Below are 13,916 nucleotides of genomic sequence, written 5' to 3'. Positions count from 1 at the left end.
GGGCCACAAAAAGAGCCTCAATAAATTCAAAAAGACTGAAATTCTACCAACCAACTTTTCAGATCACAAAGGTATAAAGCTAGAAATAAACTGTACAAAGAAAGTAAAAAGGCCCACAAACATGGAGGTTTAACAACATGCTCCTAAATAATCAATGGATCAATGACCAAATCAAAATAGAGATCAAGCAATACATGGAAACAAATGACAACAACAACAGAAAGCCACAACTTCTGTGGGACGCAGCGAAAGCAGTCTGAAGCAGAAAGTATATAGCAATCCAGGCATATTTAAAGAAGGAAGAACAATCCCAAATGACTAGTCTAACGTCACAATTATCAAAATTGGAAAAACAACAAATGGGGCCTAAAGTCAGCAGAAGGAGGGACATAATAAAGATCAGAGAATAAATAAATAAAATTGAGAAGAATAAAACAACAGAAAAAAACCAATGAAACCAAGAGCTGGTTCTTCGAGAAAATAAACAAAATAGATAAGCCTCTAGGCAGACTTCCTCAGAGAAAAAGAGAATCAACACACATCAACAGACCCAGAAATGAGAAAGGAAAAATCACGACAGATCCCACAGAAACACAAGGAATTATTAGAGAATACTATGAAAACCTATATGCTAACAAGCTGGAAAACCTAGAAAAAATGGACAACTTCCTAGAAAAATACAACCTTTCAAGACTGACCAAGGAAGAAACACAAAATCTAAACAAACCAATTACCAGCAAAGATACTGAATCAGTAATCAAAAACCTACCCAAGAACAAAACCCCTGGGCCAGATGGATTTACCTCAGAATTTTATCAGACATACAGAGAAGATATAATACCCATTCTCCTTAAAGTTTTCCAAAAAATAGAAGAGGAGGGGATACTCCCAAACTCATTCTATGAAGCCAACATCACCCTTATACCAAAATCAGGCAAAGACCGCACCAAAAAAGAAAATTACAGACCAATATCCCTGATGAACGTAGATGCAAAAATACTCAACAAAATATTAGCAAACCGAATTCAAAAATACATCAAAAGGATCATACACCATGACCAAGTGGGATTCATCCCAGGGATGCAAGGATGGTACAACATTTGAAAACCATCAACATCATCCACCACATAAATAAAAAGGACAAAAACCACATGATCATCTCCATAGATGCTGAAAAAGCATTCAACAAAGTTCAACATTCATTCATGATAAAAACTCTCAACAAAATGGGTATAGAGGGCAAGTACCTCAACATAATAAAGGCCATATATGATAAACCCACAGCCAACATCATACTGAACAGCAAGAAGCTGAAAGCTCTTCCTCTGAGATTGGGAACAAGACAGGGATGCCCACTCTCCCCACTGTTATTCAACGTAGTACTGGAGGTCCTAGCCACGGCAATCAGACAAAACAAAGAAATAGAAGGCATCCAGATCGGTAAAGAAGAAATTAAACTGTCACTATTTGCAGATGACATGATATTGTACATAAAAAACCCTAAAGACTCCACTCCAAAACTACTAGAACTAATATCTGAATTCAGCAAAGTTGCAGGATACAAAATTAACACACAGAAATCTGTGGCTTTCCTATACACTAACAATGAACTAATAGAAAGAGAAATCAGGGAAACAATTCCATTCACAATAGCATCAAAAAGAATAAAATACCTAGGAATAAACCTAACCAAGGAAGTGAAAGATCTCTACCCTGAAAACTATAAGACACTCTTAAGAGAAATTAAAGAGGACACTAACAAATGGAAACTCATCCCATGCTCCTGGCTAGGAAGAATTAATATCATCAAAGTGGCAATCCTGCCCAAATCAATATACAGATTCGATGCAATCCCTATCAAATTACCAAGAGCATTCTTCAATGACCTGGAACAAATAGTTCAAAAATTCATATGGAAACACCAAAGACCCCGAATAGCCAAAGCAATCCTGAGAAGGAAGAATAAAGTGGGTGGGATATCACTCCCCAACTTCAAGCTCTACTACAAAGCCACAGTAATCAAGACAATTTGGTACTGGCACAAGAACAGAGCCACAGATCAGTGGAACAGAATAAAGACTCCAGACATTAACCCAAACACATATGGTCAATTAATATATGATAAAGGAGCCATGGACATACAATGGGGAAATGACAGTCTCTTCAACAGATGGTGCTGGCAAAACTGGACAGCTACATGTAAGAGAATGAAACTGGATTACTGTCTAACACCATACACAAAAGTAAATTCTAAATGAATCAAAGACCTGAATGTAAGTCATGAAACCATCAAACTCTTAGAAAAAAATATAGGCAAAAATCTCTTGGACATAAACATGAGTGACTTCTTCATGAACATATCCCCCTGGGCAAGGGAAACAAAAGCAAAAATGAACAAGTGGGACTATATCAAGCTGAAAAGCTTCTGTACAGCAAAGGACACCATCAATAGAACAAAAAGGTATCCTACAGTATGGGAGAATATATATTCATAAATGACAGATCCAATAAAGGGTTGACATCCAAAATATATAAAGAGCTCACACACCTCAACAAACAAAAAGCAAATAATCCAATTAAAAAATGGACAGAGGAGCTGAGCAGACAGTTCTCCAAAGAAGAAATTCAGATGGCCAACACACACATGAAAAGATGCTCCACATCGCTAGTCATCAGAGAAATGCAAGTTAAAACCACAATGAGATATCACCTCACACCAGTAAGGATTGCCACCATCCAAAAGACAAACAACAACAAATGTTGGCGAGGTTGTGGAGAAAGGGGAACCCTCCTACACTGCTGGTGGGAATCCAAATTATTTCAACCGTTGTGGAAAGCAGTATGGAGATTCCTCAAAAAGCTCAAGATAGAAATACCATTTGATCCAGGAATTCCACTTCTAGGAATTTACCCTAAGAATGCAGGAGCCCAGTTTGAAAAAGACAGATGCACCCCTATGTTTATCGCTGCACTATTTACAATAGCCAAGAAATGGAAGCAACCTAAGTGTCCATCAGTAGATGAATGGATAAAGAAGATGTGGTACATATACACAATGGAATATTATTCAGCCATAAGAAGAAAACAAATCCTACTATTCGCAACAACATGGATGGAGCTAGAGGGTATTGTGCTCAGTGAAATAAGCCAGGTGGAGAAAGACAAGTACCAAATGATTTCACTCATATGTGGAGTATAAGAACAAAGGAAAACTGAAGGAACAAAACAGCAGCAGAATCACAGAACCCAAGAATGGACTAACAGTTACCAAAAGGAAAGGGACTGGGGAGGATGGGTGGGAAGGGAGGGATAAGGGCAGGAAAAAAGAAAGGGGGCCTTACGATTAGCATGTATAATGTGGGGGGGGTGCATGGGGAGGGCTGTACAACACAGAGAAGACAAGTAGTGATTCTACAGCATCTTAGTATGCTGATGGACAGTGACTGTAATGCGGATTGTCGGGGGGACTTGGTGAAGGGGTAGCCTAGTAAACATATTCTGCACATAATTGTAGATTAATGATAACCAAAAAAAAAATACACAGTACAGTGCAAGGCATATAGATTTACAATAAATCATAGTTGCTATTTTATTATGAATTAATATGATACAGTGAATTAAAACATAAAATGAGAGGATGTTAGCATACATTAAAAAATTGCAGGTCTTGATCAAAAAGGAATGTTTTTGCTGTTGTTTACACAAGTGTCCGGAATAACTGTCAATTTTTGGTGCACCATTTTAAGAACATTAGCACTATGTAGGATTTGAACATCATCTGGATAGCATTTGCAGAGGAAGCCATGAAAATGGTGAGGATATAGAATCCTCTTATGACAAGATGGAAGCAAGCTCTTTAAATATCTGAAAACCTTCTATGTGTAAGAAAAAATACCCTAACTCTGATTCATTCAAGAGGTCACAACCAAGGTATACAAATTGTAGGGAAGTGATTTGGGCCTAACGAAATTAAGAATTTTCTAATACAGTTACCATAAAAACAGAAAGTGTTCTAGAAAGACTGGATTTTCATCTGTTAGTAATAAATGCAGAACAAATTTTTGCAATAGAAATGGATCTAAACTGATAATGTCCCTTCCATAAATGTGTAGAGAATCCTACCAGATTCACAATTAAATGAGAAAGATAGTAGTAGTTTCAGACAGACTCTGCTGCAGAGAGCTAAGAAAGTTAGGGACTAAGATCTATGTATGAAGTTGGGAAAGTGGGGGCAAGGTGGCAGCAGTTAATTTATAGATAACATAGCAGGAGCTTAGAGAAAGTAGATACCAATTGGGGATTCATGGTAAATATCAAGTTTGTCTTGATTTTTAATAGCCTTAACCAAAGGCATGGTAACCCACATCATTGCTTGCTCTCCCCACCCCATCAGATTTCCCACAGTAAGGACCCAATCATACTTACTACTCTACCAGTCTTTCTTAACACAGGTTCCATGACAGGATTAAGCCCTAATGCCCAAGGTACTCAATGTATATAGTGAATTCACTTCTCTCCTCTGCATCTAGAATGGTACTGGTTATATAAGAAAACTGGGAAAACAGCCAAATTATTTTGAGCTTTCTCGTTAAGATGAGGAACCCAAATGAGTATAAACAACCTAATTTACTTGACTGCAACAGAGTTCTTAAAACTACAACCTTCATGAGGACAGGCACCTTGATTACTGTGTACACAGTTGATACTCAAACCATGTGTGTTGAATAAAGGAATAAAAGAATGGAGACTACAAATACATTTAGTCAGATTCTCTTCTGCCTCAGGGTTTTCTCTACCTTTCTCTCTCACTCATCCTTTCCTTTTTCCATTGTTTTGGAAGATTTCTCTCCTCTTGACACTCAAACTCCTGATCCAACTTCCCTGCTCTCAATTCCTCAGACCTACTCCTACTAATTTTTCCTTGATATCTTCAGGTTCTCCCTTCCCACTGGCAGTTCCTCCAGCATCGACAATTACTTAAATCTCTATTTTTAAAACACACACTTTACCACAACTCTATTATCCCTCTCAAGTGATCACCCCACCTGTATGTATGACCATAATTTTTCAAATGCGTCTATACATGGCTGCCTTTACCTATTATTTCTTCCTTACTGAAACTCTTAGAGGTCTTGATGATCACTGAATTGCTAATTTCAATGACTACTTCTGTCTTCATCTGACTTCTCTTAAGTATTTAATCCAGGTGACCATATTCCTCCTCCTTCAGACTTTCTCTAATACTGACTTCTAATACTAATCTTCTTCCTAACTCTCCTTTTTTATGATTCCTCATTGGTTTCCTCTTCCTCAACCTACCCATTAGTTTCATCCATGGCCTTCCTCATAGCCTGTCCTTTTGTTGTAATAATCCCCAACACAATGCCAATCATGCAATAAGCATAAGCAATAAATACTTATTTAAAGAATGAAAGTATTAATGAAAAGTCAATGATTATTGGAAAAGTCTTGCGCATTCTAACAGACTGTAATCAAGTTATATCAACTCTGATTCTTTTCAGGAAGCATCATAAGAGGCATCTAGAGAAAGCTCAGTCTACATAAACAGAAGTAATTAACCACAAGAGAGGTGACAGCCCCACTCTACTACTAAATTCTAGTAGTCTCTGTTGTAATGCAAATTACTTCCACTTAAGTCCTAATTTCCTAAAGTGAGGGAAGGTAACTGTCTTTGGGACTCCTTTCAAGTGGTATGTTTCTATTATGTATCTACTACTCTCTATAGGCTAAATACATCTAGGAAAAAAACATCAGGTACCACCAGAAGTCATTAACAACTGGAATCTGACTCAAAGAAAATCAAATTTTATTAAGTAGGTTCAAAATTGGTATAATAATGGAAGAAATAAAGAGAATATCTAGAGAGGACATAATGCTATTATCAAATTTCTTCAGACTAACATGGAAAAGAATGCCTTGGATTTTTTGGGTAGCACACAAGAAGAGAACTAAATCAGTGGGTGGAAATTATAGTAAGGCAAGTTTCCACCTAATTAAAGGATAAGCATGGGGGGCGGAGGTAGACAAAAATAGGTGAAGGGGATTAAGAAGCACAAATTTCTAGTTATTTTTTTTTTTAAAGATGAACAAAACATTAGAACTAGCCAAAACTAGGAGATAGTGAGTTCCTTCTCTCTCCAGATGCACTCAAACAGAAATCAGTCTACCACTTGGAAGAGATACAGGTATCTAGACAAGGAAATGAGTGAAGTCTTCCTTCACAGCTCTTCCTATTCTTTCACGCGCAGGAACAGCTTCCTCTGAGATCCAACAGAGGAAAACTGTCTTCTATCACTAGACACCTCCTCAGTTCACAGTAGTGTGCCTAAGGCTCATTCCCCCACTAGATTATAGAATTCTCGAAAGCAGAACCATCTCACTCATTTCTATATCCCCTGCACATTACCTGGCACAACTGTATTAAACACAAATAAATGTTTACTAAATACTCCTATAAAGACTAAACTCAATTTAATGATTATACAAGAGGAGCATTAAATTTCACTGGATAAAAAACCTAGTATATGATGAACTGAAGATATTTTAGAAATCAGAGCTCTTAAGATTCAAAGGCAATTCCATCCACAGGTAGTCAGGTAAGACATACAAATTAAAGGGTATTACACAATTCCAGGCTAGCATGTGTCAGGACATTGCAGTGATAAGACCGTGGGGTAAGCTCAGGGCTTTTGTGTTTTGGACCAGGTGTCTCTTCAAGTGTAGTGGTTGGAGGATTTATCAAGTTATAACAAACCAAGTATATGGATTACTGAATAAATGGTGTTGCTATTTGGAAGAAAAATAAAGTTAGATTCCTATGTTTCATTGAAAACAACTTTCAGGTGTAAGCAGCTTTCCTGCAAATTCTGCAGATGTGGCCCCCTCAATGAACTCTGCCCCCTAGAGGGCCCCAGCTGCACCTTGTCCAACGAAGTCTAGATCTCAGTTCTGGAAGTGGCCTCCTGAAGTTCCTTCCCTGGGTGCTCTGTCCCAGCCCTAGCCTCAATGACTGCTTCTTGGATCTGCTATTCCTTTATTCTCTAGGATTTTCCTTTTCTCTTAGGTAATCTCCTGTTTAGTTAATAATTATTTATATTCAACTTTCCCTGTTTAAATTTAAATTCCAGATGATTTTAAAGTACTAAATATAAAAAACAAAACTAGAAAGTGTTGAAAATGAGGGTTTTTTTTTAAATAAATACGGGAGTTGGGAGGTATTCCTAAGCAAGACAAGAAACCAGAAACTATGATATATTTTTAAATGGTCAGATCTGCATAAAATTAAAAGCTTTGTGCACAAGCAAAAATAAATATATATAATCATTATCAGGAAGTACAAATTAAAGTTATCATGTTTTTTTAATTTGCTTAAGATTAAATTTTGCTTTGACTTATTTAAAAGCTTTCAAAGGCTTCCTTTACAGCTCTAAGGCTAAAGCCCATGCCGATCAACCCATACTTACATCACATCCTCTCATTCTCTACCCAGACATACAGACCTTTCTTCAGTTTTCTTACTCATCCTGCTTCTTCCAAAAAAGGAATCTCCTGCTCATCCATTAGATCTCTAGGACGACTTCCTCAAAAATCTTTCCTAAACTCTCTAATGGGTCAAATTCCTAAATGACAAGCATTCAGAGCATCATGTACCTCTCACAGTTGCTCAGGCCAAAAACCTTAAGTAATCCTTAACTCTTCTCTCTCCTGCATTCCATAACTAATCCAAAACCTGTTGGCCATACCTTCAAATACAACCTCCACCAATATTCCCTAGTCCAAACTGTAAGATAAATTCTAACCGAAATAAGCAGGCGACGAGAGGCAACAAAGGGCCAGGCAGTTTGAGTGCAATTCCCAGGTGATGTTCCCCTGTCTGGCTATCTCAGGCCGGGGAAGTCACGCTCAGCAGGGCAGGCAGCAAGTTTTTAAAGAAGGTAGGGGGAGGCAGAGCTTAGATTTACAGCGGCGAGAGGATTGGCTAGCCTAAGGCACATTTTTCAGGTTGGGAGGGGGCAGCAGCCAGGGATTTTGGCACATCATCAGTGTCCGACATGTTCACCCCTCCCTCTGGTGTCTTCAACCTTACATAAACCTCATCATCTTTTACCTGAGTTAATGTCTTCTCTTTACTGCCAATCTGGCAGCCAGAATGATTTTTTAAAACATGTCAGATCACTTCACAACTCTGCTCAAAACCTTCTGAATGGTTCCCCAGCTAAAGGCAATCAGTGCTTCTAGGCCCCTACGAGATCAGCCCCCCACTCCATTACCTCTTATCCTACTACTCCCCTTGCCCATACCCTCTCCTACTCCCCCACACCCACCCCCCATTAACTTGTCTAGCTACACTGACCTCCATGCCATTTCTCAAACATGCCAGACATACTCCTTCCCAAGGCATTTATAAAAATTGATCCTTCTGGAAGACTTTCCTACAGATATCCTCATAACCAACCCTTCTCCTTCCAGTCTTTGTTCAAATGTCATCTTCTCAGTAAGGCTATTCTAAACACCCTATTTAAAACCGGCCCACCCCCCTTCCTTTTACCCTGCTGTATTCTTTTTACCACAGCACTTATCCCCTAACAATCCATATCATTTGGTTATATTTGTTGTTTAGCATCTGTTTCTCCTACACTAGGGCACATTTATTTATTATCTGTGTTGCCCACTGATGTATTCCAAATACCTAGAATTGAGCCTGCCAAGTAGTACACACTCATATTTGTTGAATACATGGTTTTATAGTTGTCTAATTAATGTGCATCTGATTCCCCACCCAGGAATGAGTTGGCTTCATTCATCATCGTATTTCCTACAGCCTAGCATAGGATTTGGCATAGACTAGGCAGGCAAGTGTCTGTTAACTAGAGAATATCATTTTTTTAAGCTATCAGAAGATAAAAATTTAGAACTGACATTATTCAGTGGTTATAAGAATGTAGGGGAAATCCACCCTGTCATATACTGTTGGCAGGTATGTAAATTGATACTTTTCTTGAGAGTAAACTGTCAGTAGCTATTAAAATTTAAACTACTCAGAGCTCATGCCCTTTTAATTCACTGGTCTTACAGAAGTAAGAGTACCTGAAAAATATGTACAAAGATATTTATTACAGCTCTGCTTACAAAATAATGAAAAATTTGAAGCAACTATTTGTCTATCAATAGAGAAACAAGCAAATAAATCATTCATGGTATATACATACGATGATATCCTCTTTAACAACAATGAAGTAGATCTATAACACTGACCTGGAAAGTAGTCCATGATCTGGTACACAGACCAGAGGGCCCTGGCATTAGATGGCCTGGATTTGAACCTTGGCTCCCTCAACTTCCTAACTATATAACTCTAGGCACTTTTAACTTCTCTGTGCTTCAGTTTCCTCATAAGTAAAATAGGAACAATAAAATATTATAATCATACCCACACACTGATATGAACATTTCCTGAGATAAATGCATTCAATGCTTACAGCACATTACATGGCGACATAACCATCTGCAAGTATACAGATGAAAACAGACAAGTTGCAGACCTATGTACCTAAAGCATGTCCATTTCAGAGGGGAGAGGTAGTCTGTCTGTGTAACTACAGAAAAAAGTCAAGGACAGAAAACTTAATAGTGGTTACTTTTCAGAGGTGGGAGGGGACACACTTTTTTAATGGAGGGATTTTAGAGACAGTATTTTTATATAAAGAAAAGAAGTAAAATCAAAGCAAATGAATCTAAGATATAGTTTAACTTAAAACTTGAAAATGTAAATTGGTTCAGCCTCTGTGGAAAGCAGTATGGAAATTCCTCAAAAAAAACGCAAAATAGAAATACCACACCATCCAGTAACTCTAGGAATTTACCCGAACAAAATCTATGATTCGAAAAGATATAAGCACCCCTATATTTACTGCCCCATTATTTACAATAGCCAAGACATGGAAGCAACCAAATTGTCCATCAATAGATGAATGGATAAAGAAAATGTGGATATGTACATATACACAATGGAATATTATTTAGCCATAAAAAAGAAGAAAGAAATCCTGCCATTTGGGACAACATGGATGTACCTAGACAATATTATGCTGAGTGAAATAAGCCAGGTGGAGGAAAACAAATACCATATGGTTTCATTTATATGTGGAAGCTAAAAACAATTCAAAACAAACAACATAGCAAAAGACTCAGAAACACTGAGAAGTGACTGGTGGATACCATGGGGGACGGGTTGGGGTGGGTGGTGAAATACCTTCATTTTGTGGCTAACAAAATCTCAGTATTTATTAGTCACAGGGATGAAAATACAGCACAGAGAATATAATCAATAGTTCTGCAACATCCTTCTATGTTGACAGATAGTAACTACACTAGTTGGAGTAAGCATTTCATAATGTACATAACTGTTGAATCACTATGTTGTACACTTGAAACCAATATTGTATATCAACTACACTTGAATTTAAAAAATCAAAAAAAATAAATGAAATATTAAAACTTGAAAATTTTTACATTCTGTAATAGCCTTTGAATTCTCATGGTAAAATGGAATAATCAGCTGAAATTTGGCTGTTAAAATTATATTTATTCTGAATGAGTAAACTAAGATGCACATCCAAAAAAAATTTTTTCAAAAAATTTACAAAACAGTAAAAGAAAATTACTACATTCCATCCTGTCAATGTACAGACAAATCAATTCTTTTCTTAATCTACCATTTCTCTCTCATGAAAAACAAAGATACCTTTGAAAAGGAAAACAATGACAACATAAAAGATAACTGCTTCTAAAATGGGATAACAGCAATATTAAAGTAAAAAACTAAGCAGTTATCTTTTACTACCACTTTGACTCAAAAGAATTCTGCAAGTTTTTTTTTTTAAATCAGAGCTAGGAAATTTGAGTGTGCTTAAAGCTAAAGTGTTAAGAAGTGATCTATATTAAGTTCAACCAAAGAAAAACTAAATACCCAAGATGAACTTCTAAGAAGACACTCAAACAAAGCAGTCAAATATACCAAATTTTCTTGCCTTTTGTAAACAGCAACGGTAGCTGCTCATTTACTACACTAATTAAAAATAAATACTGCAATCTATGCAAACTATAACTCATCCTAGAGTTGAAGGATTTGAAAAACAGGGAATAAACCTATATTAAGAATAGCAAGAATACAAGACTTCCTAAAGCTAGTTTTTCCTAGCCTCTATCAAGTGCTTAGTCACTTCTGCCTATTTACAAGGAAGACCAGTTCACATCTTGAAAGAGACAGGGAATTTTAATTCCAGACTGTCATGTCACCTGAGCTGCCCTAGACATTTGTTTCCATGCAACTAAGAGAAGGCAGCAGCCAGCTAAGCATACCTACCAGATCAGAACCAGAAGTCACTGGGGCTCTCTGTATTCTGCTTCTGTCTGCAGTAACAAAGAGGGGTTTGTGCAAAAGCAAAGTTTTCTTCTCTGACACCAAAAGCAATTAGGTGAAAATTAAAATGTACCCTGAAAACATCTCAGTTTCCTCTCTCACACAGCCCACCAGAAATACCTCCCTTCTCTTTACTGAAACAGAAACAGCAAGCAGGATTTTCATACAATTACAGTTGTGTATACTAAACATCTCTCGTTAGGCAACTAACAAAACCTAAAACCAGAAGCTGACAGGCTTTGGAGCACAGGACCAAGAAAGCAGCTAGCCTTAAAATCTGATAACACTGTGTCAGGTTCCCCAAAAGCAAGAACAGAGAGAAAGATTTTCATGAAAGGCTATTTTAAAGGACAACTCTAGACAAAGGCAAGTTTTTAAGTATCTACCATGTGCTCAGCACCATATCTTAACATTCCACTCACCCTTAAAGACAGATGCTAAGCACAAAAGCTGATTATACAAATACACCTGAAAGAACTTCCTCAACTTGATCTGGTAGTACCCTGCCAAAGACCAAGTACATTCTTTCCAAATATACCTCCAGGTAGTAAAATCTAGAATGATGTGGTCACTCCCTAAAGCAGAGCTTAAACCCTCTTCCCAGAAGGTCATGAAGGGCTCTGACAACCAACTTGGTTTATTTAGGATGGAGCTCTTTTTCCTTCCAAGAATGTGTTATAAAAGACACGTTTCCTAGACTTCAGCATTCTGAAACACCATTCTCATTACTACCAAATAACCCCGTAATACTACTAATCAATTTCCATACATATACGTTGCCATCTTTATAAATTAAATACAAAGGCATGAATTCATCACTTTTCATAAGTAAGAATACTTAAGTTCAAAGAAGCTAAGAAATTTGCCCAGAGCTTACTGGCAAAGGATCCAGGTCCTTTAGGCTCCCTGGCCCCAGCACTCACCATTAAGCCACATGCCTCTCAAGGAACGCTACTAAAAACAGTTACTGACCCCAACTAATTTTGTCACAAAAGTGGGTGCAAAGAGCTCTGTAGCATGGACTGGGGTGGGGAAAGGGAGGGAACACCACGACTACCCAAGCAGTTTTTTTTTTTTAATGAATATAGCACAAGTTCCCGATTCCCATCTTCCCCACGGTCAGAACCCACGTGCGGGTACCACCGCAGCTCCCTCTCCACGCTCTCCGGATTCTGCCCGGTCCCCCGCCGCAGCCTCCCCACGCCCTTCCCTCGGGCCTCCGGCCAGAGATGCCGCCCGCGCCTCCCGCCCCCTCCCCGGCGGCGGTCGCCCCGGCCCCTTCGCCGCCCTCGCGCGCAGACGGCGCCGGAGCCCGCGCGCTCCCGCCTCTGCGCGGCAGGGTCACCCCCGGGACGGCGCGCGCCCTTCCAGCCGCCCGCAGGTCTTCCCGCAACGCCGGTGCTGGGCAGGCCGCGCCCGACGCGCCTGCCATGGGGGGCGCCTCACCGTCAGGCTGAGGAGCCGGGCCCGGCTGCGCCATGGCCTGGCGGCCGGCCTCGCTTCTCGAGGATGGGCGGGGAAGCAGCGTCCGGGCTCCTAAGGGCTCAGCTGGCGAGAGAGACGTCGACCAAGCCGCCGCCGCCACCGCCCAGGGAGAAACCGCTAAGGCTGGAGCCACCGGCGCCTCCACAGCCGCGGGCAGAGACGGACCCGAGCGCCGACCTCCGCCTCCTCATCCTGACAGCGGGAAATAAGCAGTGCGCAGGCGCCGGGGGATGGGGCGGCACGTGATGTCGCCCTGAGGGGAGGGGCGGGGCTCCGTGAGGGGAGGAGAACCAGGAGCAGCGGATCCCGGTGCGGGAGCGCGGGAACGAAGCAGAATAAAGGAGGATGGGGAGGAATACAGACAAGAGAGCAGCGGCGGGAACGGGCTGGCTTCTTAGAGGGACCGCACCCATTCTTGCGCCCCAGCGCAGGGGCAAAGTAAATAATAATAAAAAGAACGAGCGAGTTGGCCGGATGGTGAAGTGAGTGCAAATCCAGCCTCTATTCATCTAGCTGTGTGACCTTTGGGCTAGTCACTTAACCTCTGAATCCCACAGCCTTCATCTGTATAATGGCTAAGAAAGTTTAAAGGAATTAAGGTTTGAGGAGCTGTTTCAAATGTACTTTCCACCAAGCACCTATATTCAATGTAACATCTAGATGCCAGACACTGACAGTCGCTGGGGATGCATCCTGACACAGCCCATGTGCTCAGGAGGGGTGAGGAGAGATGACACACAGACAGTACTTCCCTAATACCTGGGCAAGAGAGCCTCCCCGAGGCCCCACATTTTCGAGGCTCTCTTCTAGCCTCGCTCTGGCCACACTCCTCCCACAGGGTGAGGAGCCCACAGGGTCCAGGGACCATGCCCATCTAGCACCTGGGCCTGTCTTTCAGGACTAAGTTCTGGGCTCCTGTGACCCCAGAATTCTCTCTTCAAATGGCTGGAGAATGTGGCCTCTTCCCCAGGTCCATCCTCTCCAGGGC

At 40.1% G+C, this 13,916-nt stretch overlaps 1 protein-coding gene across 4 annotated transcripts in view; it reads right to left on the bottom strand.

Annotated features, from left to right (window-relative positions):
* Positions 1-13,144, bottom strand: part of RABEP1 (rabaptin, RAB GTPase binding effector protein 1) — a 278,399-nt gene extending 265,255 nt beyond the window's left edge. For all 4 annotated transcript variants that reach the window (XM_057500995.1, XM_036895970.2, XM_036895972.2 and 1 more), the window contains exon 1: positions 12,890-13,144. In XM_057500995.1, coding sequence (XP_057356978.1) covers positions 12,890-12,923 — 34 coding nt within the window. In that variant the 5' untranslated portion in view covers positions 12,924-13,144. The remainder of the gene's footprint in view (positions 1-12,889) is intronic.
* Positions 13,145-13,916: the final 772 nt, after the last annotated feature.

This window comes from Manis pentadactyla, chromosome 4 (assembly GCF_030020395.1).
Source record: "Manis pentadactyla isolate mManPen7 chromosome 4, mManPen7.hap1, whole genome shotgun sequence".
NCBI classification, from domain to species: domain Eukaryota; kingdom Metazoa; phylum Chordata; class Mammalia; order Pholidota; family Manidae; genus Manis; species Manis pentadactyla.
This window is presented reverse-complemented; position numbering and strand designations above follow the sequence as displayed.